The following is a 25,706-nucleotide window of genomic DNA, read 5'->3' on the forward strand; positions in this document are numbered from 1 at the left end:
CAGAAAGCAGGTGCTTCTGCTCTGCTTGTGAGTCCAGTTCCCTGGGAGCATGCTTTGGCATCTCTCCATTTTTGGACAGAAGCTGTTGAAATAAAGATCAATGCTGGTGCTCATCAGAATGGTCTTCAGTGAGCAGGACCTGARGCTTTCAGCCTCTGTCTGTAGGTCTTATAAACCGTTTTTGCTTCTTCCCTTGTAGGGACCTCCAGGGCCGCCGGGCATTGCTGGACCCCCTGGACCTCCTGGAGCACCAGTAAGAAAACAGGCTTGTTTCTTTGTTTTATATCAAGGAGAGAAGAAGCAGTTGGGGAGAAGTAGGTCATGGATTTCGGTGAGAACCGAGCCAAAGCCTCTGGCATTGTATGTTTTCTCTTGTACTTTCTCGCTGAARAGCCACAGCTGGCCTTAGGGGACAGCTTCTCTTCACCAAATGTTGGATCTGCATCAGTGCCACCTGGGGATGGATCGATGTCTGTGGGACTCCCCGCGGCAGAGAACGGCCTGCTGGGGAAGGGGGAATTGCATTTGAATGGAAAACAGCAGCCTCCAAAGAGGCGACTGTAAAGGGCAGAAATGCTGATCGTTCTCTGTGCCGGCTTCGTTTTTCAGGGACTGCCAGGAGAGATCGGTGTTGCTGGTAAAACCGGACCGCCAGGACCAGCTGTAAGTTTTGAGGGACCACTTCCATGGCCTCCAGACTCTCTGTGCCTTCAGATACTTTACTTCTAGAGTACAAGTCTGTGCTCCCTTTCCTGCACCTTGTCTGCATGCAAGGTTTCAATGCTGGCTACAGCACTCTCTCCTTTAATGTAAATATTAGAATCTGACACCTTTCATAAGCAATAATTTGTTAATATACCAGCACTGACCAAATGCATCTCCGCTATTCCTATGCACTTGGACTATGACACTTTCTTTATAAGCTGTTTTTCAAAAATCATTTTGCATCTGGCAAGACATTGTTCTTCCATACCTGTAGTTTCCTGCATCAGGCCTAAGAGCTGAAACAAAGATCTCAGATTTAGGAGGGCAKAGCAATTTCTGTTGGCTGTTAAAGTCAATAAAGATGAATTATAATATATACTTAGTATTAAGAAGTGCCACCTACAGCCTCTAATGTTCAGTGATTGACTGACACTTGGAAAGGGGACAAAACTTTTTCTCACCGTTTTATATGCATTACAGAGTCATTTTAATTCTTATCTTGCCAAATGATTTGGTCTCTATGTATTGTAGGTATTGTATAATTTATGAGTCTGTGTATTGTATAATAAATTACTGACATTTAAAAGGAGAAATAGACTTTAAAAATCTTTATAGCTACAGAGAATAGAGACTTACAGTGAATGATAAATAAAAATGTACTCTTTAAAGTTATTTAGAAATCCACAGTACCTGACTTTTATATTGTTTTTCTGTAACAACACTGACCTCCAGTGGTCATTTACCAAAACTGGGATACTGGAAAAGGAGGCGAGTGGCTAAGTGCATTGCAAGAAGTTTTGTGTAGTTTGAATCACAGTAGTGAAGAAATCAGAAGAAAATGCATGAGGTGGTTCTTCCTCTCTTAAACTTAGGTCAGTGGCAAGAGGGATGAACTGAACGTGCTTATGCTGAGCTTGCTATTAATGATTTAATGAAAAGGCCCTTAGAGCTGATAATTTTCTCTTATTTAGGGATTGCCTGGCAAAGATGGATTAAATGGTCTTCCTGGACTTCCGGGTCAGAAGGCAAGTGACACCACATACACTGGTATAAAGCTAGTTACCTGGGCAGCTTGTCCAGGTGAGCTAGTGAGYGTAAGTCGAAAGTGTGGTGGATCCCCAGAGCTGAACCCTCCTCACTGGATTCCACATCTCTGAGTCACTGGTGAAATAGGGGCCAAATCACTGAYGTGATTAAATTGTACCGAGTACTTTATGAAGATGAAGTTGACTGGAAATTTGTCAAGGGTGAGAGAATTTATTCCAGTCTTCATATCCTATTCGGCAAATACATCTGAGCATTGCAGAGAAGCTTCTACTGTCACCCAGGAAAGCTGGTGACAATGGCAAGTAAAGGCATTTGTCCAAGACACAAATTGCAAAAAAAATGAGAGAAGAATAAGAAGAAAGAAGTGTGRCAGGCCCCAAAGACATTCTTTTCTTTCCTCCCTGAGGGGCTGGAAAGAAGAGATGCCATCCGTCTAAGGCTTCTGTGGATCCATATGACAGAAGGATGGCTCTTTGTTGTTTCCTATCTCTTATGCCTTGCTTGAAAGCTTCTACAAATGACAGATTTAGAAAGTGTTCTCTGTTCTGCTGTCTCTGCAGTTCGAGAAGAGAGATAGGAGATTTAGAGGTAGGAGAGATTCTGGTTGAGTTGCCATCACTATGAAGCATCAAGGAAAAGTGCCATATGTTGGGTATAAGAGCTGTTTCTGTGTGGGGCCAAGCTAGGCTTTGGGGATTCTGACACTCTGTTGGAATAATGATGACAGCTCTTAACCATTTGCTATCTATCTTGAACTGCGTAAGTCAGTAGTCTTCTTGCCTCTGATGGTTGGACACCGTTATCCTTATTTGCTCCAATAACACTCTACATTTATGCTTGCCTCTCTCATGTGACTTTAGGGAGTTCTTGAGCCCAGGTCCAGCAGAGTTCCCAACTCCCATTTTTTGGTGAATAAAAGTGAGAAACTGGAACTTGGGAAAAAGAAGACATTGGGAGAATTGGGACTCAATTTTCTATGGACATCTTTCATGTAACACTGGTTGACTTTGTGTTATTCCAGAATTATTCCAGTAGGGTGATCAGTGCTGGAGATGTGTCTACAAATATTACAAGAATGGAAAAACAATTCAGGAAATGTACTGTCATATGGCTCCATTTACATGCTCAGGCTGTTACTGGATATCTGAGTCAAGGAATTCCTCACTGTTGCCTGCAGACATGCTGTACTGTCAGAGGAGTTTGTATATTCACTTCTTGTGTTCCCTTCAGGGAGAACAAGGAGAGAAGGGTGAGGAAGGCTTTCCTGGAAAAGCTGGTCCCAAGGTATGTATTTTCATTTTATAGTCTGCTGTGAACATTGAGTGAGCCAAGACCTGATTCTGATTTCCCATATACTGAAGTTAGTTGAGTAAGATTCCTGTAAATTTGGAGGGATAAAAGGAAGTGAGGATGTGGGTTAGCCTCTGGATTTCACAGTTCATGGTGTTTCAAGAGGTCAAACCCTGTTTGATGCTCCTCTCTCTAGTCTGAGTGTGTAGAAAGAYCTGACTGGTACTTACACCAGATACCTGTGGTCTGGGATCCCAAGCTATGAAGAGGCCAATTTCAGTGGCTTAAGGAAAGGTGGAAGAACATGGGTTATGACAATAGGGGACACGCTGCGATAACGATAAAGCTTTCTTACAAAAGTGTCAGTCCTGTGCAGCATTGACATTGTGCTTTTGTTTTTCCAGGGCGAACCAGGGAGCCGTGGCCAAACTGGTGAACAGGTGAGTAGGAAAAATTGTTTTAGCAGCCAGGCCTACCTGTCAGAGCAATATAAAGTGACCACATGCAATAATAAAGCCATTTGTCTATAACAAGATAACTGCAAGTCATTTGCTTTTGCAACTGAAGGTGAAGTGGATAAGTGGATGAGACTCAGGGCTGGACAAAGTAATGTGAAAGGTCCATAGAAAAAAAATGTTAAATCCAAATTTTTTTTGTGTCATCTTGTTCCTGGTGGATAAGGAAGAAAAGGGAGATACAATAGCTTAAAAGTGCCTTTTCTCCCTTCATACCTCACACTAGCCCAGGGTGCTTGTGCTGGTTCTGGTTCTGCAGGATGAGAAATTTTTATAACTATATGATACAAAGCGAGATACTGTTGTTTCTAGGTCTTGAATACTTGCTAGAATATAACCCCAACTGACTCTCAGAAGTTACAAAGCTATCTTAGTCTTTATGGATTTGGGTTTTATCAGATAACTTCTGAGCTAAGCAAAGAACAAGGGGAACTTCTGGGATTTCCCAAAGCACACATCTGTCTGGAGCCCAGTCAGGGCCACTAACGAGAGGTGTTAATGTCATCCACAGGCCTACTTTTCAACTGCAGAATGAAAATCTGTGGAAAGAGGAATCTGTATAAGAAAGTCTTATATCTTTGGGATATATCTTTGGACRTTGAAGTACACAGAATATGTAAGCCATGGAAGAGTGTCAGTGCCTCTTTTTCTCTCACTCTCACTGGTCTCAATCCAATCTTCTGTTATGAAGATTAAATGGGAAAATGGTCATGACCTCTGTTCACATACTGCCTTGTGCAATAAAAAGGACATGCACCATCTGTATCACCAACTGGAGTTAGAGGGAATAGGGGAAGAAGGTGTCTGTGAGGAGTCTCATATAGCAGCTTTTGTAAGTTGTGGTAGCCTATCCATACCCATTCAATTTTAGGAATTGTTGACAGGTTTTTCATTCATCGTGGCTGTTTTGAATTCTAATCCTATCTTCCAAAACACTTGCCTCTCTCTCCATAGCATGGTGTTCTTGACTCATTTTATAAATGTTCTCTATTCTATCGCCTCAGTCATAAATTAAAATATTGAATAGTGCCAGACCCTTAGAGGACTTCACTTCATATATCCTGGAGTTTGAAAGGAAGCAGCTAGTAACAGCTGTATTAATGCAGTTTTTTAATTCAGTTGTACACCTTCCTCTAGAGATGTTTCTTTTACACTGTATTTCTGTAGTTTGCTAATGAGAGTGTCATGTTAGCCTATATCAGATGTCTTACTGATGCCAAGGTATATCACACAAATGCTTCCTCTTATCTGCTTAGTTATTCTGTCAAGGGAGGGAAGTAGGTGGGTTTGACATGATTAGTTCTTGACAAATCCACGTTGGCTGTTTCTTATTATCTTCCTATCCTTGAGCTCGTACTAACTGATTAAAACTTTGTTTCTCTTTCCAGAGATCAAAATTAGGCCACCTGTTTTTTTTATCCTCCAAATCCTTCTTTTTTTCTTCTTTATTGTTAGTCCATGTGTTTGCCCTTGTCATGATCTCGGGGATCTCATCAGCTGGGATCCTGTAGTGGCTCTCATAAACCACTGCTCCATTGCTGTCAGCTACCACTGTCTTTCAAGATCCTCCACACACCACTTATACCCAAGACACAAGATCTTATTCCCTTGCCTGATTTCTTCTGCAGGCACATTGTGCCTATATCATAGTAACGTTTTTGCTTTTCCCCTGCTTCTAAGATAGTGCCTTTAAAGCAGAGGTTATCATCTCTTAGTTGGGTATTCGTACAATGCTTAGTGAAATTGGGTCCTGCCATGACTGAAATCCTTTGTGATATTGCGCTACAGATACAGACAGCAAAATAATAACAAATAGCAATCCACAAGATTACTCCCAAATAACAAACTGGGTCAACCTGGAACTAAATTTGAGAATACTTGATATAATTAGAACAAACCACATTATGCAGAAATTGTAATTACTCCAAAAGCAAGCATTATAAACCAGGAACTCAAAGGTAAGTTTCAAATGGAAAGACATCCAAACTTGAAATAATACATCCAGAAAATTCTAGATCTGCTTGTCTGTTAGTATCTATACTATGCATATTAGTACATCACAGTGTTTGCCTCTCCAGACTAGACCAGATCTTTTAAAAAGGGGGAAAAAAGTTAGAATTCATTTTTAGCTGCTCTTATTTGCTTGTGTGGTATTGCTACAAGGCAGCATAAAGAAAACCTGTCCTAAATTTCATGGTCTCAGTTAACAGAGTGAAGGCAAAAAGGAGAGGTCTTAGCAGCTGTTTTAAATCATGATTACCCAAGAGAAAGAAATTACCGCATAATCAAACTAGATCCTGTTCTCTCTCAGCAAACTACATCTAGAATCAATCCTGTGAAAACACTGGACCAGATCCTGGCCTGCAATATAGACTATATGCATCACTGTAACTAGGTATCAAGAAGAAACCATCTGCAATTGCTATGAGTGCTGAACAGTTAGCAATCTAGTATTAGCCATGCAGAGAGACAGATAGTTAAATCAATGCTTCATCCTTCCCAGCCTAGGGGCACTCTGGCTAGATTAGTGTACCCTGAGGACCAGACTTGATAGCTTTTTAATTGACAGGCAAGAGAAGAATTTGGCCCATTATTGTACCTTTTTATTCTTAATTATGTTTGAGACTAATGAAGTTTACTAACAGAAGCCGCGCTTGATGCATGTTTCGAGATTTCATGCACTGCTTTATCTCACTTTCAGGGTGAAGCGGGTCTTCCTGGCTCCCAAGGTTTACCTGGACTGAGAGGAGAGAAGGGCGATCGGGTGAGTGACTTTGAGCCACAACTTGATTTTGTTTGCCTGTTTGGGGCCAGGAGGACTTCTCTGGAACATATCTAGATGATGTTCTCTCTTGGTGTGATTGCTGTGATGAGCAGCTCATTGACATACAGCAAGCTCACCAAATATTTCTAACATGGCACTGCCTAATGATCTTTCCTAATTGCAACGGAGATGCTAGTGAGCAGTGTCTATCCTAAACCCGGAAGGTTATGATTGACGTCATATTGTTCACAAGGCAGTAGAAGAGGTGCATTTCTCTTTAGGCCTCATTTTCAGAAGCACCTGCATGATTTAAGAACATTAAAAAATGTTAAAAACAACAACAACCAAAACCAGCCCAAATGGCCCTTGTCACTGAACCCTGGAGAAGACACCAGACTGCTGGATCATTTTCTGATGGCCTAACTTCCACTCAAGTTCTGATGTCTACTGCTTTCCGCTGGCTAGCTCCAGACCTCCAGAGGCATGTACACCCTGGGAAGTAGTCGGACCAGGGGCTTGACAGAAATTTGAGCCATCTGAATGAGGCCAGTTGCCTCATAGCTTGAGGGTTAGCAAGATCTAAAGTCAACTGAAGTGCTACCATTGGACTTGCTATATTATATATATTGTAGAACACAGAATATATAATATATTCTCTGTATATATAAAATCATAGATATGTAGGTTAGCTAGTTCCTGTCTGAATACAGGATAAATACATGTTGTACATGCATTTTGAGGAGTATTCACATCATCCTTGTTAAGTTTTTACCATTCAGGGCACCAGGTTCCCTGAACAGTCAAGGTAGATAGATAGGCACCAGTGAGAAGATGATTCAGAAATTCTTTAACATAACCAAAACAGATAGTATGAATGTCCTCTTGGGTCGTAAGTCCCATTCTGCTGCCGCTTTTGTTCAACTGGAAAAAATTACTACTGCTATCCTTTTATTTAATTGCTTGCACTGCATCTCGAGGACAGGTAAAATCATCTGAAAGTGTAAAATATTGTAGTGTCATTGTAGCAGCGCAGTAGTGGAACTGATTCAATCAAATCAAAGTGTGCATATTTCCTGCTTTCTTTTACATGCTTTTAGGGAGAAAAAGGAAAAGATGGCCTCCCTGGATTCAAGGGTGAAAGAGGAGAAAAGGTGAGTCAAGAAATAAAAAATGTCCCTCCTTAGACAAGAGAGGAGAAGAGTTAAAAAAGGGATGTGGGGCAGCTGATAGAGGAGAATTTCTGAGGAGAATTAGAAATAATTAGAAGTCTGTTATCTGAGCCTTACAAAGAAACAGCAAAAAAAGCTGTGTGTGGGATAGAGACAATCATTTATTGGGTAATGCAAGGAGTAATGTTTGATCAAACCTAAGGGCAGTGTCTTTAATTCAAGGAAATAATTCAAGTTGCTTTAATTCAAGGAAAAACAAACATTTGCTCATTCTAGAACTGGCTGATAGAAATGAGTCTGGAATTCTGAAGAACTTTTCTATGCCTGCCTWTAATGTGATAGCACAATAATTTAAGGAATGGTCTGGGCATCTGCCATCACAGCACCATTAATTTTGGTGAAACTAAGAGAACTAGACAAGGATGACTTCCACCAAAATTTCCATCCAACCCCTGTGAATATGAAGGTGAAGTTAAGGCACTGACCTTGCGGATGCTTGTGGCTATATAATGAAAAATTTGCCCTGCGTATAGTGGCGATGCAGCAATCTCAGCCATCAGGAAGTGGATACCAGATGTCTTTCTCTGCCATCATCATCGGAGCCTTTTCTGGCTTGGATTTCTGTGGGAGTCTAATTCTGGGGAGCTGTTCACCATGATTCTGGCCAGGTCATGCAGCTGGTCCTCTTCAGGCAGGTTGGGATGCTGCAGGACTGGCTTTTCTGGGATGAGACCTAGCTAATTGCGTGGTTTGGCTTCCATAAGCAAGGAACAGTCCTTCCAGTCATGTAGAGCTGGTGATAAAGGGGACTAGAACTATTTGATTGTAAATTTTCAGTTGGCTTTGGGCAAGTCAGCTCTACTCCTGCCTTCTAGCTTTAGTCTGCTTGCTGTTTCTTTATTTTGATTTTTCTTGTCGTATTAAGACTTTCTAACTTCTTTTTGCCTTTTTATTCCATTCTGGGCAACACTGTTTCCTTTGCTCTTATTCCTAGGATACATCAGCCCTAGGTTTACCAGTAACTTTTACCATCTATGGAGGTGGTACTTCTTTCATGAGTGGTGAAATGACATCTTCAGTGAGGCACTCCAGTCTTTTATCTCTGGAAGGTTGACTAGTGTTGTTAGTAGTTCTTGGCTTTGCTGCGTCATGGGGAGTGAAACTGTCTGTGGAGCACAACTCATAGGAAGGTCACTGGCAGCTAAGGAACTCAAACTACAACTCCCACGACATACTCCAGCAATAGTCTAATTTTTGACTCAAAAATTAGGGAACTGGATTGAGAAAAGCATATTTTTGATGAAAAAGATTTTTTTTCTATACACAAAAGAAGTTTCACAAGAATATGTTTTTCAATCAAGATTTTTGATCAGCTTTAACATAAAATGCAAATTACAATACAACCCCTACAGTGGATGGATAACACTAGAAATTCACTGACCTGTGAAGTGATAAAGACAGCAAAGTAAGCATCTTGGATGAAGCAAAATGAGGACAGCAGAAATTCTGGCCAGAACAGTGGGTAAAATTCCATCCWTCAGAGAAGGTACTCTGGGGATTTTTTATGTCACTGAACTGACAGGTTGTCATTTGAATAAATCTCACCTGGTAATGTCACATCTTCCTGCCAATGATGTTGAGTGTTATTTGGGCATCAATTTATATCCTTGGTTATACTATTTTCCTTCTCTCTTTAGGGTGATATGGGTTCCCCTGGACCACCAGGCTTACCTGGAACAGTAAGTAAGATTGTGTTCTGTACTGTAATAATAATCTAGGCATCATGCTTCTTCCACCTAGATCCCTCAGTATCAAGGCTTTTCAAGATCCCTACTTTACAGAAACATCAGGACCCAGTTACCCTGGGTGTATCTCCATTAGCTTCAGAGAAGCAATATCAAGGTGCATTTGATCTTTTATTTTTTGTGAAGCTGTGCCCTCTTCTTCCTCTTTGCAAACAGGACTTTTGTATGCCTTTGCCTTGTCATAGCAGTTAAATGGATTTTGTGGGTTTTTAAGCAGCTGTAGGAGCTGTCTGAAGAAGATCGTGAGTGAAGATGTTAATGTGCTACATGCTGTCTGATACAGAGTTTCCAGGGTGAACTAGATTTTCCCAGCTGGGATCTCATAGTGAAACTGGTTCATGGAGAAGAGATTCCAGTGGGCAATAACTTGACTTTGTGGGAAACAATTTGCCTGTTCCCAGGAAAAGTGGAGGTTTTCAGTTCTCACTGGAAGGGAGGATTCAGCCTCAGCGGTGCTCTAGCCTTGCTGAGCCTCTGTCACATATAGTGCACGTTGTGCTGTCGACTCGGAGACACCCTTTAGTGCTGGAACCCATTCCTGGATATTTCGGTTCAGCGCTGGATTCTACACACAATCAAAGCAGTCATACCTGGTTGCACGCACCCTTTCTGCTAATAAAAAAAGACCAAGAAAACATTCATTTATTGTTTTTTGAAATAAGCCTGCACAATTGCCTTTGGGAAAGCATGAACGTAATTACAATAAAGTTAACTACAGGCTATTAAACCAGCATCCACTGAATGTAAATACATAAACTTCACAGTTCCCTCCAGCACAAACTGAACAACCAGCTTGCACTAAGCACGAGCAACAGGCCTCTCATTACAACGGGAGGGCTGATCCCACAGTCACAGACCCTCCGGAAAATGGCAGAGATCCACGTTTCAGCTTTGTTTGCAGCAGCTGGTTACAGCTGCCACATTAGCCGATTATGGAGCGAGTTTGAATTAAGGTCTTCTGGCTAACATCCAAGGCCTACAGGCCTTCATGCAGCAGTGGAGGAAGTATTATAATTTCCTCCCTGCCATCAGTTGGTTCTTTAGTCTGTGCCAAAAGGTGCTTTCTGCGACTGTCGGCGAAGAGTCTGTGTGTATTGCACAAGAATAATCCAGTCACACCACCAAGGATAGATCTGTCTTGCTCAAAGCGGAGAAGGCAGCTCACAAACACGGCACCACATGGCTAGATGTAAAGAAGATATGCCTGACTGCTCAAGCCTCCTGTGTTTGTAGGGAGGGCTAATTTCTATTTTAGCCGGAAAAATAGATGACAGTTTCAGCATATTGTCATTTCACCAGAGATTGAATCTTGTCTGATTATCCTATTTTATCAGTTCCTAATAAAAGATACTGCCTCTGTTGACAAAACTTGATCCTCTTTTGTGGTTAGTCCTTGAGGGTGACTATGTAATCCCTAAGATAACCAGCCATGTGGAGATGTATACATCTTGTTAGTGATATGAAGCGGAAAGACAACGTGCCARGCTCAGCCATGGAGTCAGCAAAGCACAATTCCCATCAGATTCAGTTGTGTCTTTGTTCACTATCTTGAATTTGGTCCACAACAGGAAGTTTAATGATGCTGAAGATGGCTCCAAGTGAAAAAGTAAGCTGGAGAGTGCCAGKAGCTCAAAGTTAAACATAGTTTGTTTTCTCATAGTGGTTGGACCCACMGGACATTTTTGAGTTCGTATTTCAAATACTCTAGTAAATGATGTTTGTGCTTTTTTTTTTTCTCCTAAGCAGCCTGATATGATGTTGAGGTGCTCATTTAGAAACCTACAGATGGATAACATGGAGTCTATAATAACAAGGAGAATATACTAGTTATTACATTTCAAGGAAAATAGAGAATGCTTTTGTCTGTGCTGCTTCTAACGCTTTGGTTTCTTTTACAGACAGCCTTCTTTACCCCCCACCCCAGAATTCCTGTAAGTAACATCTCTAATGAACATGGCCTCTAGATTTTTGCCTTTTATATTTGGTACATAAAGAGCACCTTAGTTTCTTTCATGTTATTTAAATGCTTTCAGTAAGGAGCTCAGCTTGAGTCTGATTCTGTGTAATTTCACTGTTGTAACCAATAATGATGAAAAGCCCATGGGTGTCCTGGTAATAGCAGCATCCAAACTAACTTTAACTGGGATACAGCTGTATGTTTAAAAGGCTGTCCCAGCCTTTTAAATGAGTGCTCTCAGCACTGGAATATTCATACTGGAATATACCTTGCAGTGGGTCACACCAGTGGTATGTGATCAAGGTTCTTAAAGATCAGGACCATTTGTGGCATGTATAAGTGACAGAGGTAGGTTGTAAGGGTCATGTTAGAAAACAAAGTGAGTGTCACTGTTTCTTCAGAGACTGAGGAGGGAAATAGGACTGTGAGATAGTGCTGGAAATGGGAGACAGGATTTCTTTGGTTCCATTTTGCCTAAGCTCCCTGCATTTCTTCCTCTGTTACCTTGTAGTTTACCAATATATATACAAAGAAATTATGCAGGACAATGACATCTTGTACGGTCTTCGTCATGCTAAAATCGTACAAGGAGCTATCTTGTCTTCTTTGAACGCATCACTTGTAAATAAGCCGCAAGGCAGTGAAAAGGCCTGAAGTGAGTCAGCAGGTCAGGTTGCTGGGACCTCTCCATCTGCAAGATGAATGTGACGATATTTACTGTAGCACAGATCTGCACACCACATTGCAAGGTTTGGGAGGAGAAGGGGAGGTAAGGGTTTTTTACCTTTGATTTACAGATTTACAAATTAAGATGTCAGAAGGTGGTGATCTGCTTTAGGAGATTGCCATAGGTTATATTATAGAGGCTTCAGCAATAGCAAAGTTGAAAGTAGTCATGCACTCTCCAGAACACAAAACTTGCCTCTGCTTTCCACCAAATATGTGGCTTATAGTGACAGGGAGCAACCTACAGCGGTGGAGATGGAGAACACAGCCAGGATATATGGTAGCAGCACCATCACTCTGTTTGTTATGAGTTGAAATTAATTTCACTTAAAACACAGCTTAGTAATTGTCAGAAACGGACACTCCCTGAGCTTCCACATGGCCATGTAGCCACGCAGCCTTGCTTTGCCTCGTGCTGCCCGCTGGAGAGGGACCCAGCTGAGCCCCTGCTGCGTTTGCTCTCCTCGGAGTGGCACAGAAATGACAAATGTGTTCGCTGAGCCCAGGAGGCCGTGGCTGAGAGAGCAGGTCAAGGAAGCTGCAAGCATCATGCCAGCCCCGGTTGGTAGCAGCTGTTAGGCATCGCTGTGTCATTTCTGCTGCAGGAGAGAAGTGGGTGGCAGTGGATCACGTTCGGCTGCCAGGGACAGAGGTGTCCATAATGCACTGTGCTTGCGGCCACTGTTAACAGTCTCAGCAGATAGTCGAGACTCCGGCGGCAGACTTACTGGCAGGCTGGATTAAGAAATGCTGGCTTTGTCCACTTTTGAGGATGTGCAAGCATGCCAGACTGGAATTTTCCTAATTCGGCATTAACACGCAACTGAAATATCAAGGAAAAACTAGGAGACAGAAAAAATATTAAGCTTCTTCCCTTTGCCTGTTGAGTTACTTCTTCCCTTTGTTYTCTTGTTTTCCATCGTAACATGTGCTCTTATTGCCACTTATTAACACTGTTCCTATCTACAAATGTATTACCATATGTCTGGGCTTTGTTGTTGTGCTCAAAAGGATTTCAGAGCTTGAAGTGTCATTACACAAAACAAAATCCAAGCACAACCATCCCGCTTGTTGAATAGGATCCTTTTATTGAAGCACTTTACATGGTATTATTATCTTTCTGAAGGCCACTAGATGGCATCAGGGACTGCCTGATTAAAAGCTGGTCTAACCAGGCACTAGTTTATAAAGTAAAATTTCTGCTATTATTTATCACAAATTATAATATTTATTCATAATGCATAATAAATATGGACATAAGTAATATTTATGCAGTTACATTTATTTTGTCTGTTAAAGAATCATTTGCAGATGGACTTTGATTTCCCAGGTGTTGCAGAAATGATCTGGCAAACAGCTGATGTGAATAAAATTCAAAGTGATTTGTTCCTGGGCTCTGCATTTTGACTAATCACTATTCCTCCGGTGCATGTGTGTGTGTGGGTAGCTTAAGTCACTGATGTTCTTACTATTTCTTGATTGCATAATTGAGACACCTTGTATGATAAATAATGAATAAGTAATGATTGCTACTGCTGAATACATAYGTTCATAAAAAATATACAAGTGCGGGTATTCATGCAGTGCCTGGCCCATTCCAGATAGTTCCATGAATTTGTGCTGTTCTCTTTCCATTTATAAAAAGCAGAAATATGGGCTTATTGATTATCATTACAGAATTCAGAACAAAGCTGATGAACTTCTGAACAGAGAGCAATTTACTGTAAAGAGGAAGAACAGGAATAAATTAATCCTATTGGGCAATGATGGCAGTGCATGAAATAACGTGCTGACACTGCAGAGGGAGGGGAAGTTACTTGAGTATATGAAGATGTTAACAGAACTAGATACCAGGAAAAACTGTGTGATCCACATCTGTGAAAGTGCTCAAGATGAGACTCTGAACACCTTTCTTTTTACCCTATCTTTAYATGGGATACTTTCCCCAGTCATAGATCTACATTAGGCCTGTGATCCTATGGGGAGACAACAGAGTTCAGGGGCTCTGGTCATCTTGCTGTTGGCATTTCATTTTAGATCATCCGGCCTGTTAATATAATCAGAATTGAATACCGCATCTCTGAATTGATCAAATTTTGGGATACTAGATTCCTTAACAACCATTATCTGTGAAGGAAAAGTACCAACTTTTTAAATCGAAAAGTTATCTGGAGTAGTGTTAGAATGTTTTTTTACAATTAGTATCATAGCAGTCCCAGAAGTCTAGATAAAAGGAATAACCACAAAGAACGTAAGTTTYTAGTTTGACTCTTCAGGGTCCAGACATCAAGCATGAGCCACAGCTGTTTAGCTGGGAGTGTTTGTTTTCAGCCTAGTCCAAATCCTACTGCATCATATGGTAGTTTCAATTCATTGACYTCAAGGTCCTTTGCATCAGACTGTCTTAAAAGAAAAACTGTAGCCATATGGGTTGTCCCCTGACAAGACAACCCAACCCTTTTGTGTTGTCCTTCTTCTGACTGAAGAATACCAGATTTTTGTGTAATGCAGCAGGAGAGATTGAAATATTAGCTCCTCTATGTCAAAAATATATCTCTTATCAACAGAGGCCTCTTGGAGAATAGGACTGGCAGGACTTCTAGCCATGGAAATAGATTTATTTTCTCTCTTCATCTTCTTCTTATTTTACATCAGGGTGAACCTGGACCAAAAGGGGAGAAAGGAGATCGAGGAACGAGCGGAGAACCTGTAAGCACAGCAAAGCATTTCTTCAGTTTTGGTTTTGAGTTTTAACAAAGAGAAGACATGAAGGCCTCCCTTTTTGGAGGGAGAGGGTGAGACAGGGTCCTTCTATAGTCAGGAGGCTTCTTTCACCAGAAATGGCCACAACAGTGTAAGTACATCTAGCTTTGTGTAAACTCTATAGGAAGCTAGATGGCTACCTGGAATTAGGCACGCAGTTTGTGTCTCTGGGACTTAGTGGCTGAGGACTATGGGGATCTCTAGACAGAGCTTAGCTGATAGTAACTTTGTACAGGCTTTATTAAAGGCTTTTGAAATGATGTGGCCCAGCTAAATTGTAGAGTTGGCTATTCCACTTATTTTCTGTTTTGCTCTTGTTTTGGAGGGAGCTCTGAAGAGAGATAGAGCCCTGTGTAGCCAAGGTCTCCATAAAATTGTGCTTTCTTCTCTCAGTGGGAGAAAGGAGAAAAATCTCCTTCAGCTCCTTCACCTCCCCCTTCTATTTTTGCAGGGATTACCTGGGGTCCCGGGTGAACAGGGAGTCCCAGGACCTGCAGGACTTGAGGTAAGAACCAGCCTTGAACAAAATCCTTGACGTGACCAGAGAAAGATACCTTCAAGATGTAGATCACTGCAAATAATTCTTCCTCTATACACTAACAGCCCATTTCTCCATCCCCACTTTTGTAAGTTCAGGGGCTTCTGCGGAGGTGTTTTCTCTTGCCAGACATCAGGGCAACATGAGGAGAATCAAACCAGAAATACAGCATCTTTGTAGCTTGATCAAGTGTGGTCCAAGAGACTTCCAACCTCAGGCTCCCTCAAGAGGGCATCTTGTGTTGATGCCACTGAACCACAGGTCTCACAGATAGAAGCTACAGTACTTTAGCAAAACATTCCAGACTGTTCAGATTCGACCCCAGTCCATCTGGCCCTGAATTCACCATGGCTTGTGTGACATGGATTTATAGTCTAAAGTGTCTTCTGAAAATTTCTTAGTTCACACCTATTGCTATCAGTTACCACTGAGGTATATTTTCATGGCAGCATGAGAGGGCGTTTGCTGTGCCATCATCTGTGCCGTGCCCAAGACATATAATCCGATATTACTTGGGCGTCAACAGCTTAAACAGGTTAACAGCAGTCTCAGTATCATGAAGAAACCAGTAATACAATGCAAATTTTAACGAGCATATGCTAAAAGAGGGATCAGTACAGTGAGTAGACTCTACTCTACTCTGTCCTACCAAAATCCTTATGAAAGAGCTACAAGGTAGGTAGGCCTGAGGCGAACCCTCTGCACTGTGATGCCTTTTGACCCTTTTTGAATGATTGTTGTTCATATTTGAGAACCACAGGCAAAACTTCCTCTGTGCAGGGAGACCATCAGAGTTCAGCTGGAATTTAAGTAGCTGGTAGGCCTGAGGAGGGGAAGGAGTTTCATCCAGATGAATATCTACAAGGTTCAGCATCGAATGCTGAGAAACAGCCTCTGAGCTGMTCAGTCATTAGTAATTCTTCTTATGTCTCAGAGTTTTATTTTTATATCATTTTCTTGCTGCATAGAGAACTGGGAGCCATTTCCTCAGCCGTTAAACTCCTTTGTGAATTGATTAGTTAAGACCGTTGCCTAGTGCGTGTTCAGGCGTCATGAAGGCTCGGAGTCTTTTTGTCTGGCAGGCAGTTCCATCCCATTTCTAATCAGCTGGAATCCCTTTTTTTTTCCCCGCAGGGCACAAAGGGGCAGAAAGGAGCCCGAGGAGAAGCTGGAGCCCCTGGAGAGACTGTAAGTAACTGCTTCACTTGGAGCATTTTTCTCCAACAGCAACACACCTGAAGGGACTCTGAAGCAGATTTATAGTCCCAGGCTGATCATGCACGGGGCACGTCCTAAGCTGCAGCTGGAGAAGAGTTGTTGCTTGTGGGCAGACGCAGCCGTACCGAACAGATCAATGCCCCAATCAGTCCAACTCTAAATCGTGTGTCGAGTCTCTCCCTCTCTAATAAAATGCCCTCTTTTCTGGGTGAGGTGCCTGCAGAGCTTGTTACTGCACTGTGATAGCAGCCGAGCCCAGACAGCCATCTGGTGCAGCGAACTCGCTTCTGATCAGCCAGAATTCGTTTTTGATCGCGGTTGGTTTTAGGCTTCTTAGTCACTTCTGCATTCTTTAATAAAGGCTTGTCACCAGAAGACTCATCACATACTACTTTTCGAGGGATCTGTCGAGAGGAGCGCTGCTCTTATCTGACAGTGTGCTAAAGAACAGCAAAGGAGTCAAATCCTATTTTATTATTGTAACAGGGTATAAGCCCTCTGTGGCCATATGAAATGCCATATGCCTTTTCTGTAGCCAGTGAAGGGAGACTATTTGAAAAAATACTTGAAATCATGATTTGGAGAAAGGATGTTTGTGTCCGGGAGAAATAAGCTATAGCAAATCCAAATGAAACCTCTGAGTGTGCTGAAATTCCTTCTTGCCTCTTTGTGTTCACAGTGCTCCTCCTTGGGTTTGTGCTCAGCGGTTCTCTCTAGCAGTACTTTCACCCTAAGCTCTGAACCTCCTGTCTCATTTCTCTCCAGCTCTCTATCACTCTGAATTGAAGGACTCTATAACCTTTTTTCTCTTTTTTCGGGAGGGTGGGGGTAAGGCCACCCCCTCCCCCAAACTCAGATCTATCCATTGATCTTATTTTTTTGTATAAGTTGGTGGCTGGAAGGATGTTGCCACTGTTCCACACACTTCGGTTGGCTCATAGACCAGTGACTGTGAATAACACAGAAATGAGGAAGTCTTTAATTCTCCTTTAGTGAGCTAAATGTGACAGATAAGACATTCACTTTGTAAAGAGCTGTGATAAGACATTCACTTTGTGAAGATGCTAGGATTTATTTTGATGGGGGGTAATTTTAAGTTCTCAAGGAGAGTCTTCATCCATTTTGTATTGTTTCATCCTTCTTTATACCACGAAGTTTCACAAAAATGCTATTTTTTGCTTTGCGCTTGTACAACACCTGGTCTGCTGTGAACTCCAATGTTATTTGGAGCTTCTTGTTCCTATGGTGGTACATGTTGTGAATTATACATGCACACACATTTCATTTTCTTAAAACAGGGTGCTGCTGGGCCAGCAGGGCCCCCAGGTCCAAGAGGCTTGCCAGGAAACGTGGTATGTGTGCACCAGTGTATTTATTTTCCCATCTGTGCCCTGATTTCTTTGTTTAGTGTGTTCAGCTTTCCATTCCCCAGAGTGTACTGCCAGGTTCAAAAGGCTGTGTTTTGCTACTTTTTTTTAATGGTTACACTGAAAGATCCAGAGGAGCCTGGGTATGGCATATCCGAGCAGCTTATTTCCATGTTCATTTTTAGCAGGGGGGGAGGCATGGAGCTGTTTCATTCCTCATCAAGTTGTCCAGAACATTGTTTGCTGCCAGCTCTGCAAGAAAAATGCTGCAATGTTTATTGTCTCTCTGTTTTGGTTTCCTGTGCCTCATTTCCATTTGTCCTTCCTTTTGGAAACATGACTTCTTGATGTAAAGACTGGATACTTGGCTCCCATTTCTATTATGAGAGCATGTAAGTACTTGATCCTATAATGAGAGCCTTGAAATCAATACAGTGGTGTCCTTGAATAGGTAGAGGTTCATCACCATCACTACATTTTGCATGATGGAGCTGGACTGTGTAGAAATCTTTCACTAAATTCTACTCCCTGCTCCACCAGTGTAATCTTCGTTATAGTACCTGGGGCTCCTCTGGACTTACGCTGGAATAAGTGAAAAGCAGCAGTTAGGCCCAGTGCTGCAATGTGTTCAGACACGGTGGTTTAGCGCAGAGGGCTTTCTAAGGGAGAGTTTATCAATTGGGCAGTCCAAGAACTCTTGAATTAGCTTTCTACTAATTGCTTCTCTGCATTTGATTTGATTGTATTAATGCAGCGATTTCTTTTCAAACTAGAGAATGATATCCAAAATGAAGACCTTTTCCCATTTCATACTTCTCTACTCAAACTTCTGAGTCTGCCATTGGTATATGTGTACCTATGAAAACTAGGGTATTTGGGTATCATTTTTATTGGTGCAGAAAAGAAAATAATTATTGCATCAATTCTGTTAGGAGGACAATCCAATCTTAMTGATGCCAAGCCATCATTTCATATCTTCTTAATATGGAGAACCATTCCATAATCCTAAACTTCATTTTAGTGAGCTGTGAAGTTACAGTATTTGATCTGGAGGTAAATCACCTATATTTTGGCAAGGAATCCTTTGAGATCTGCCTCGGCCTGAAGAAGATTGAAAACTAAAATAGAGGGTAAAATAAACATAGCTCAGTTTTCCAGTGTGTGGCTTTGGGGAACATTAAACATAAAAATGAGTAGTGTGAGACTTCCGGCTTCTCTGATACAGAAGTGATGATCTGGGGTTTTCTTGTAATGTGCCAGGCACTGCTGAGGATTTCACAGAAGGAAAAAATAGTTGTTGATAAAAGGAGAATGATCAAATCTGGGATTAACTCACTTTTTGCTTTAGTTGTTAAGTTCTTTTCTATATTGAAAAAATAACTCCTTTAAGTACTTGGTACACTGCTCTTCTGTGCTGTTTTCTGGATTWAAGGTTGTCCAAACTGGCAAGTGTAAAACTGATACTAATCCTTGAGATATACTGTACTGAACACATTGATCTGTCCATTTTCTTTAGCATCAAGTATTGCCTAAAAAGAAAGCTTTAAACTTCAAAGTTCTTTTCTCTCCAGGGAGTACCTGGAGACCCTGGACTACCAGGAAAGGATGGAGAAAAGGGGGAAAAAGTGAGTTTGTTCTTTCATGGTTTTTTTTGTTTGTTTGTTTTTTTTTACCTTGGCCAAATAAAATAACCTGCAACAGAAGCAGTCTGAACTGTGAAATGATTTCATAGGTTCATGGACTGCTAGAAGACACAGGCTCATTAGATCATCTTGTCTGGCCTTCTTCATTACACATGCTATAAGGATTTCACCCTGTTGTACCTTTCTAATTTACCTAAAAAACTGCTAAGATAGAACTGGATACAGTGAAGTCAGTGTTACACCTTTATGCAATGATGATGATCTTCTGCCCTCACCACCTGACCGGAGTGGAGATTTGATGTTTTGTGTACCTTCTGAGATGCTTGTTTACCACTATAAATCCAAAACTGGAAGGAAAGCTGACTTTCTTTGGTTAGGAAACAGATTTCTGCTTTCTTGATAAGCATTTGTAATTGTACCATTACTTCAGCTTTCCAGTGAACCCTTGTTTTCCTTCGTCTGACTTGCCCAACCATTACATGCCATCTCATAGCTAGACAGTGAGCTCTCTGAGGTCAGGGATTTGTAATTTATTTGTGATTTGTAATTTACTTTACACAGTGCCCAGCACTCTGGAGCCCTGATCTTTGGTTGCTGGAGTAGAAATGATTAATCAGAAACATGGCCTCGTGTATGTGGGATACAGGTTCAAAATGAGGACGCATCCCAGCTCCTCCAGTCAAATCATGTTACATATTACCAAGATCCACCTGAGTCCTTGACCCAGYTGCAAACTATATACACCCCCAAAACCTCTAATGGGTCCCTGTGCTTCATCAGGCAGGACTGTGACGGAGGAGAGAAGGCAGGGAGTTCTCCTGCTAAGGACCCCTTTCTGACAATGTTCCAGTGCAGACTCCTTTCTTCTCTTCTTCTGACAGCTTGGGCTGTTGACTCAAAATCCTCATCTGAATATAAATGCTTCAGGGTCATGTATGAACCAAAGTTTTTCCTCATATAGCTGGTTCTCAGTATATTTTGTTGTACCATKTTCCTTCTTTAGGCAAAATTGCAACTGCCTTGAGATTACTGAAGGAGAAGTCTTTCCTTAAAAGAGGACTTCCTGTGATACCAAGAAGAATTCAGATGAAAAGGCTAGACATAAATGCATAGCTTTTAGTCCCTATGAAAGATCTGAGATATAAATGGTCTTTAGGGTGTGATTAATGGGTCTGGTGGATTGTCTTCCGCAGGGTGATCCAGGAAAAGAAGGAAAACCAGGTGTACCTGGTCCAGCTGGTGAGCCAGGGCCTGCTGGAGAACCCGGTTTGCCCGGCAAGGGTAAAGATGGAGAACAGGTAAACTGCTGGCAAGCTCTGCAATCAAGAAGGGCTGGGTTCAATATGAGCTGGGCGAACATGACTTCTGCAGGGGAATGATAGATTTTTGGTGTAGGTTTAGGCTGAATTGTCACAAGTGCTCACAGACTGTCTACCTGAAGACGCCAAAGGCTTGTTTCTTCAAGATGCTGTGGATCCTACTACACCATCTAAAGGGAGAAAGAGCTGAGGCTGTATTTCTGAACATTAAACCCCCTTTAATGTGCCATGTTGGCCATCAAAAATGGAGACATCTGCAGGGGCTAACGACATGGATATATCAGTCCTTGTGAGCAATGTAAAAAYGCCTAGCTTGCAAGAGTTTCCTTAAAAGCATTTAATTCTAGTCAAGTTAACAGATTATTTCATTTGCTTACAAGTTATCAGTAAAATRTTGTCAGGATGATGTGAGGTGGTGAGGACTCCTTTTGCTTTGACTTTCTCAAAGGGCAGGCTCCTATTTGGCTGTGCGTTGACTCTTTTTTGGTTTTGGCTTTGTCATTCTAGGGAGAAAGAGGCCCACCAGGCTTGCCAGGACCCTTTGGGCATAAGGTGAGCAYTGAGTTTATTGTTCACTGTGGACTGCTTCCCTGCATTGCTGGAACTGGAGAAAAAGCTGTAGTGAAAAGTTGGTCTGTTTTTCACTGGTAAATAGAGTTGGTGAAACTTTTACTCAAAAGTTTCCTAGCATTTTAGAGAGGGAGGGGTCCTTTTTTACTTTTCCAATATCTCTGTAGATGCAAGTATTAAGACATGCATTAACTGTGCTCACTTCTCCCATTACTTTTTCTTCCAACATTATGTGAATTCAACACTGAGACTAAGGGCTAAATGCTGCACACTTTTTCAAAGCAAACTGTCCCTCATGACTTTTAATCCGTACAAGAGAGACATTGGCATAGCTTAAAGGATGAACTACACTTGAGACCACCTGTCAGTACTTTCAAGAGCACTTCTCTGTACCACTTATTTCCTTCACCCATCTCAAGGAGAAAATCTGTTATTTCCCAATAGACCTGGTTTGCTCTCCTATATTGTAGCTAAGGAACAGACTGGCTAGTTGATTAAAGATAACAGCACTAATTTGTTCAATTGAAAATAATGTTTATTCCCTTAAAAGTACACAGCAAGTAGAGAAAGGAATAAAACAACAAAAATGCTTGTTCTGGGAGCATCTGGATTGGGTTTAAATCTTCAAACAGATATGACAAAAATTCTCTTAATTGAGAGTGTCCTGATCAGGATTGAAAGACGAATACAGTGTTGAAACAGACTATGTAAATGATATAAGTAGGGATATAGCAGTATAAGAACAGATCCATCTAGGTCCCATGATTCTGAAATAATCAAACTACTCTGAAATGTTTCCTTTTGGTTTTGCTGCATTCTGTATAAATGCTTTTTACTCTGTTTGTATATATCTTTGACAGTTCAGAACACAGGCACAATAATAGCGTAAGAACTAATACAAAAATCAAAAAAAAGCACTGAAAGAAGCCTAATGAAATGTATTATTCAATATCAAGACGAGATGCTAGGAATCTTAACTGTGCATGGAAAAATACTGTTGAGCTTTTTGTACTGAAATTATGTTCTAGAACAAAATAACAGATAAGGGATCTGCCAGAGTCTTTTAACTAATCAAAACATTTGCTGTAACTGCAGTATTGTTTCTTTGTAAATGGAACTTAGTGTAAGAAGAAAGAAAGACAGAGAGAGAGAGAGAGAGAAAAGTAGGCGATATTACAGACTGACTTTTGGGTGGGCATAATCCATGGGTAACAATTTTTCTAGAGTAATAGCTGGAAATAATGTAATAATAAATTACATAAGTAAGGTCCAAGTCTGCTGCCAACATGAGACTGAATCTCACAACTGCAACACAATCAATAAAAATCTTACTTGATATTCCTCCCTATAACAAGAGAACAGACGTAAAATCTAAGTACTGTAGCCGAACACATTCTCTTTCTTTCTTAACCCTCTGTCTGTCTATAATTGCCATTTAGCAGTGTCAAATGGTTGTCTGTGCCTTGCAATTTTTATTACTGAAAATTCAGTCTTCTAGAAGTGAGGTCTCTCCATTTGTTGTATAATCTGCTATTCAGAGTGGTAGAACTGCTGAGTTATTTGGGGGGGGGGAAAAAAAAAGGATGAATACACTGCTGTGAACTGGCCTATCCTGGTAAAGGACAGGAGAATGTTAAGATGTAACCCAACATTTCCAATTCTGTCTTCCCTGGATAAGTAATCTGTGTTTAGCTATGTTTGCAGATTAGCTGTCTACCACAGAAATGTAGAGAAAGAAAAGCACGCTGTGATGCTTAGTATTTCCCCAAACCATGAGGAGTGCCCAATACCCTGCAGGCAATTTGAAAGTTTGAAGTTATCAGCTCAGCAAAAGGGTGTGCTGCTGGAAGTCGGATGCTATGCACCTAATTGTAGAGGCTGTGTTCCCGCTGTGTTGTGGGATGTGCTGTACATCGTAACTGTGTAAGTGCTCATCGAAGCGGGCTGCGGCACCATGTGAAGGAGGAAGGCAGTTTTTGTGGCATGACGTGACAGCAACTGTCCCACATCTCCGTGCTGTCGCAACCTGATGCAGCTGCTTAGAGGAGAGGGTCAGTGCAGGATGTATCAGTGTTCYGCTCTGTTGCAAATCCTTATCGCATTGCAACATGTTTTTCTCAACAGTGCACAAAACCTGGCCACTCTTTAATTTCTTCCTYTGTTTCAGGGTGAGAGAGGAGCTCCTGGTCTTCCTGGGCAGCCAGGAGATAGAGGTGTGCCGGGAATCGGGCTGGCTGGACCCCCTGTAAGTAGCAGATCCTGCTGCAGCCTGTGATGAGACAAAAAATTACCCACTGCCAACCAGTGAATGGGTTCCTGTGCTCAGCTGTGCCAAGAACCTATGGGACATTTTACCCAGCAAAGATGCAAATTACAAACTATCCCAGAGGCTGCCGTTCACGGCTCAGATGTCTACATGTTTTGTGAAGGCTCCTGATACATTTGTTTTTTAGTTGAAAGAGAAAGGCAAGAAAGTGCTATCAGAGTGATTGATATCACTGTGTGTTACCTGTGACTTTTCTGCAGCATCTTGACACATTGGCTGTGGATGTGATCTGAGATCTGTGCTGAGCCACAAGGGTTGGGCTAATGGGGAGATTTAACCTTGCTCTCACCCCATTAGAAGGGATGGGTGTGACACACATGCCCGCATCAGTGACACAGTCAGTGCTCTGGTGAATACAAAACCAGGTTGATTAAAGAGCTTGCATTCCAGGAAAGCCATCATCACCATAATTTCCCACAGAGGTTTAGTGAGACTTTATGCCCTTGCCYCTTACTGTCAGTGTTGAACCCTTCTCAGTAGGCCGCAAGGTATATCTGGGATTCTGTTCCAGAAAGTTTGGATTTTCATGTTGTCAGGATCAGACTTCTGCTACTTGGCATGAATGACTCCTCTTGAGATCATGGGGATTTGAGAGTGCTTCCASATGTGCATTGAATATACAAGCGAAACACGCTTAGGAGGGAACAAACTTTATTCCTAGCTGTGATTGCTAGRGGACATCAGAGGCCTTGCATTCTTTTGCAGCTCTTTGTACACCCCCTGACACTATACCTATGGCAGAATAGTAAAGCTAGCCCCAGCCAATGTTTCCATGCAGTGGTTATCTAGATAAAATAGTTTCCCTATTAATAGAGGAAATTAGCTTGAAATGGTACGTCATGTTGCTGTATGATACTGGTTGATAAATGCTAACTTTTTAGGGTGTCCTTACACTTAATACTGGCTTTTCCAAMACTATTTAAACACAACCCCAGAGATGTGAGGTCAAGCCTGTTTTGGATATGTTTGGAAACCAACTTGATTCATCCCTGCTGGAAATGGCTACCACATCACTTTTATGGTATTCCTACAGAACTTGCATGCCTCCTTGTGAGCTCTCTGTACTCAGTTGTACCTTTTTAAGTTGTCTCCCCAAATGAATAGCAGACACAAGCTCACTGGACTCTCTGCTTTGACCTTATTTGAAGAGTGTGCTGGTCCTATGGATGCTTTTCCTTGTGTTAGAGGTGGCCGAATRCAGTTAGCTTCGGGACCCAGGGGGGTTGTCATGTCCCAGCCCAACAGCTGCAGTTCTGCGTCCCCAGGTCCAGCCTGGAGCGAGGCTGAGCACGTATTCCCAACAGGGACATGCACACTCAGTGCACGCAGACATGCACACGCAGCCATGCAGACCAGTGCTGACAGAGAACCGTGCCTTTATCGACACCCGTAAAACCTAACCATCACTCACAGAAACATGAATGAGAGTGGCTTGATCCTGCTCTTCCCCTCTGACTGACCAGGACTGAGGGCTGCTGTTGGAGTAAACACACACAATGTGGGTSTCTCCATCAGATGGTCTCAGTCTGCCCAGTACCAAGCACCCAGACCCTGATCTCCTCTAGCTGCTGGCACCCAGACAGGCAAGCCCCTTGGGCTCCCAACCTCTCACTCTAGTTGCTGGCACTCAGACCTTTCCGACCTGCCAGCTAGTCTGCCTTGAAGTTCGTTAAAGTTCAGACACACAAGCTCAGAATAGTGAGCTCTCCCACACTGATGACAGTCAGGATCAGGATTTGATAAGAATATAGGACAGACTGTGGTGATCAAGCACAGAGCTCAGTCAGACAAGTGTACTGACCAGCAGCGTGTTAATGCACAACTGGCCCCTTTGGTCCCTTTTCTCTCTATTTTCTCATACTTGTTCCTCCATATTTGACCCACCTCAACCTTTCCCTTTCCCCAGCTTTAATCCTTCCCCTAAACATCTCACAGTAAGTTTTGCACTTTCCCACAATCCCCTTAAAACATCCCCTAGTAAGTT

General features: G+C 41.9%; 1 protein-coding gene across 1 annotated transcript in view; it reads left to right on the forward strand.

Annotated features, from left to right (window-relative positions):
• Positions 1 to 25,706, forward strand: part of COL22A1 (collagen type XXII alpha 1 chain) — a 213,299-nt gene that overhangs the window by 149,129 nt on the left and 38,464 nt on the right. The window contains exons 23-39 of the mRNA XM_026079885.1: positions 200 to 253; positions 610 to 663; positions 1,677 to 1,730; positions 2,983 to 3,036; positions 3,447 to 3,482; positions 6,259 to 6,321; positions 7,419 to 7,472; positions 9,188 to 9,229; positions 11,194 to 11,226; positions 14,634 to 14,687; positions 15,193 to 15,246; positions 16,414 to 16,467; positions 17,796 to 17,849; positions 19,436 to 19,489; positions 20,701 to 20,805; positions 21,334 to 21,378; positions 23,564 to 23,641. Of these exons, the coding sequence (XP_025935670.1) occupies positions 200 to 253; positions 610 to 663; positions 1,677 to 1,730; positions 2,983 to 3,036; positions 3,447 to 3,482; positions 6,259 to 6,321; positions 7,419 to 7,472; positions 9,188 to 9,229; positions 11,194 to 11,226; positions 14,634 to 14,687; positions 15,193 to 15,246; positions 16,414 to 16,467; positions 17,796 to 17,849; positions 19,436 to 19,489; positions 20,701 to 20,805; positions 21,334 to 21,378; positions 23,564 to 23,641 (942 nt within the window). The remainder of the gene's footprint in view (positions 1 to 199; positions 254 to 609; positions 664 to 1,676; positions 1,731 to 2,982; positions 3,037 to 3,446; positions 3,483 to 6,258; positions 6,322 to 7,418; positions 7,473 to 9,187; positions 9,230 to 11,193; positions 11,227 to 14,633; positions 14,688 to 15,192; positions 15,247 to 16,413; positions 16,468 to 17,795; positions 17,850 to 19,435; positions 19,490 to 20,700; positions 20,806 to 21,333; positions 21,379 to 23,563; positions 23,642 to 25,706) is intronic.

Source organism: Apteryx rowi, unplaced genomic scaffold (genome assembly GCF_003343035.1).
Source record: "Apteryx rowi isolate R43461 unplaced genomic scaffold, aptRow1 scaffold_500, whole genome shotgun sequence".
NCBI lineage: Eukaryota > Metazoa > Chordata > Aves > Apterygiformes > Apterygidae > Apteryx > Apteryx rowi.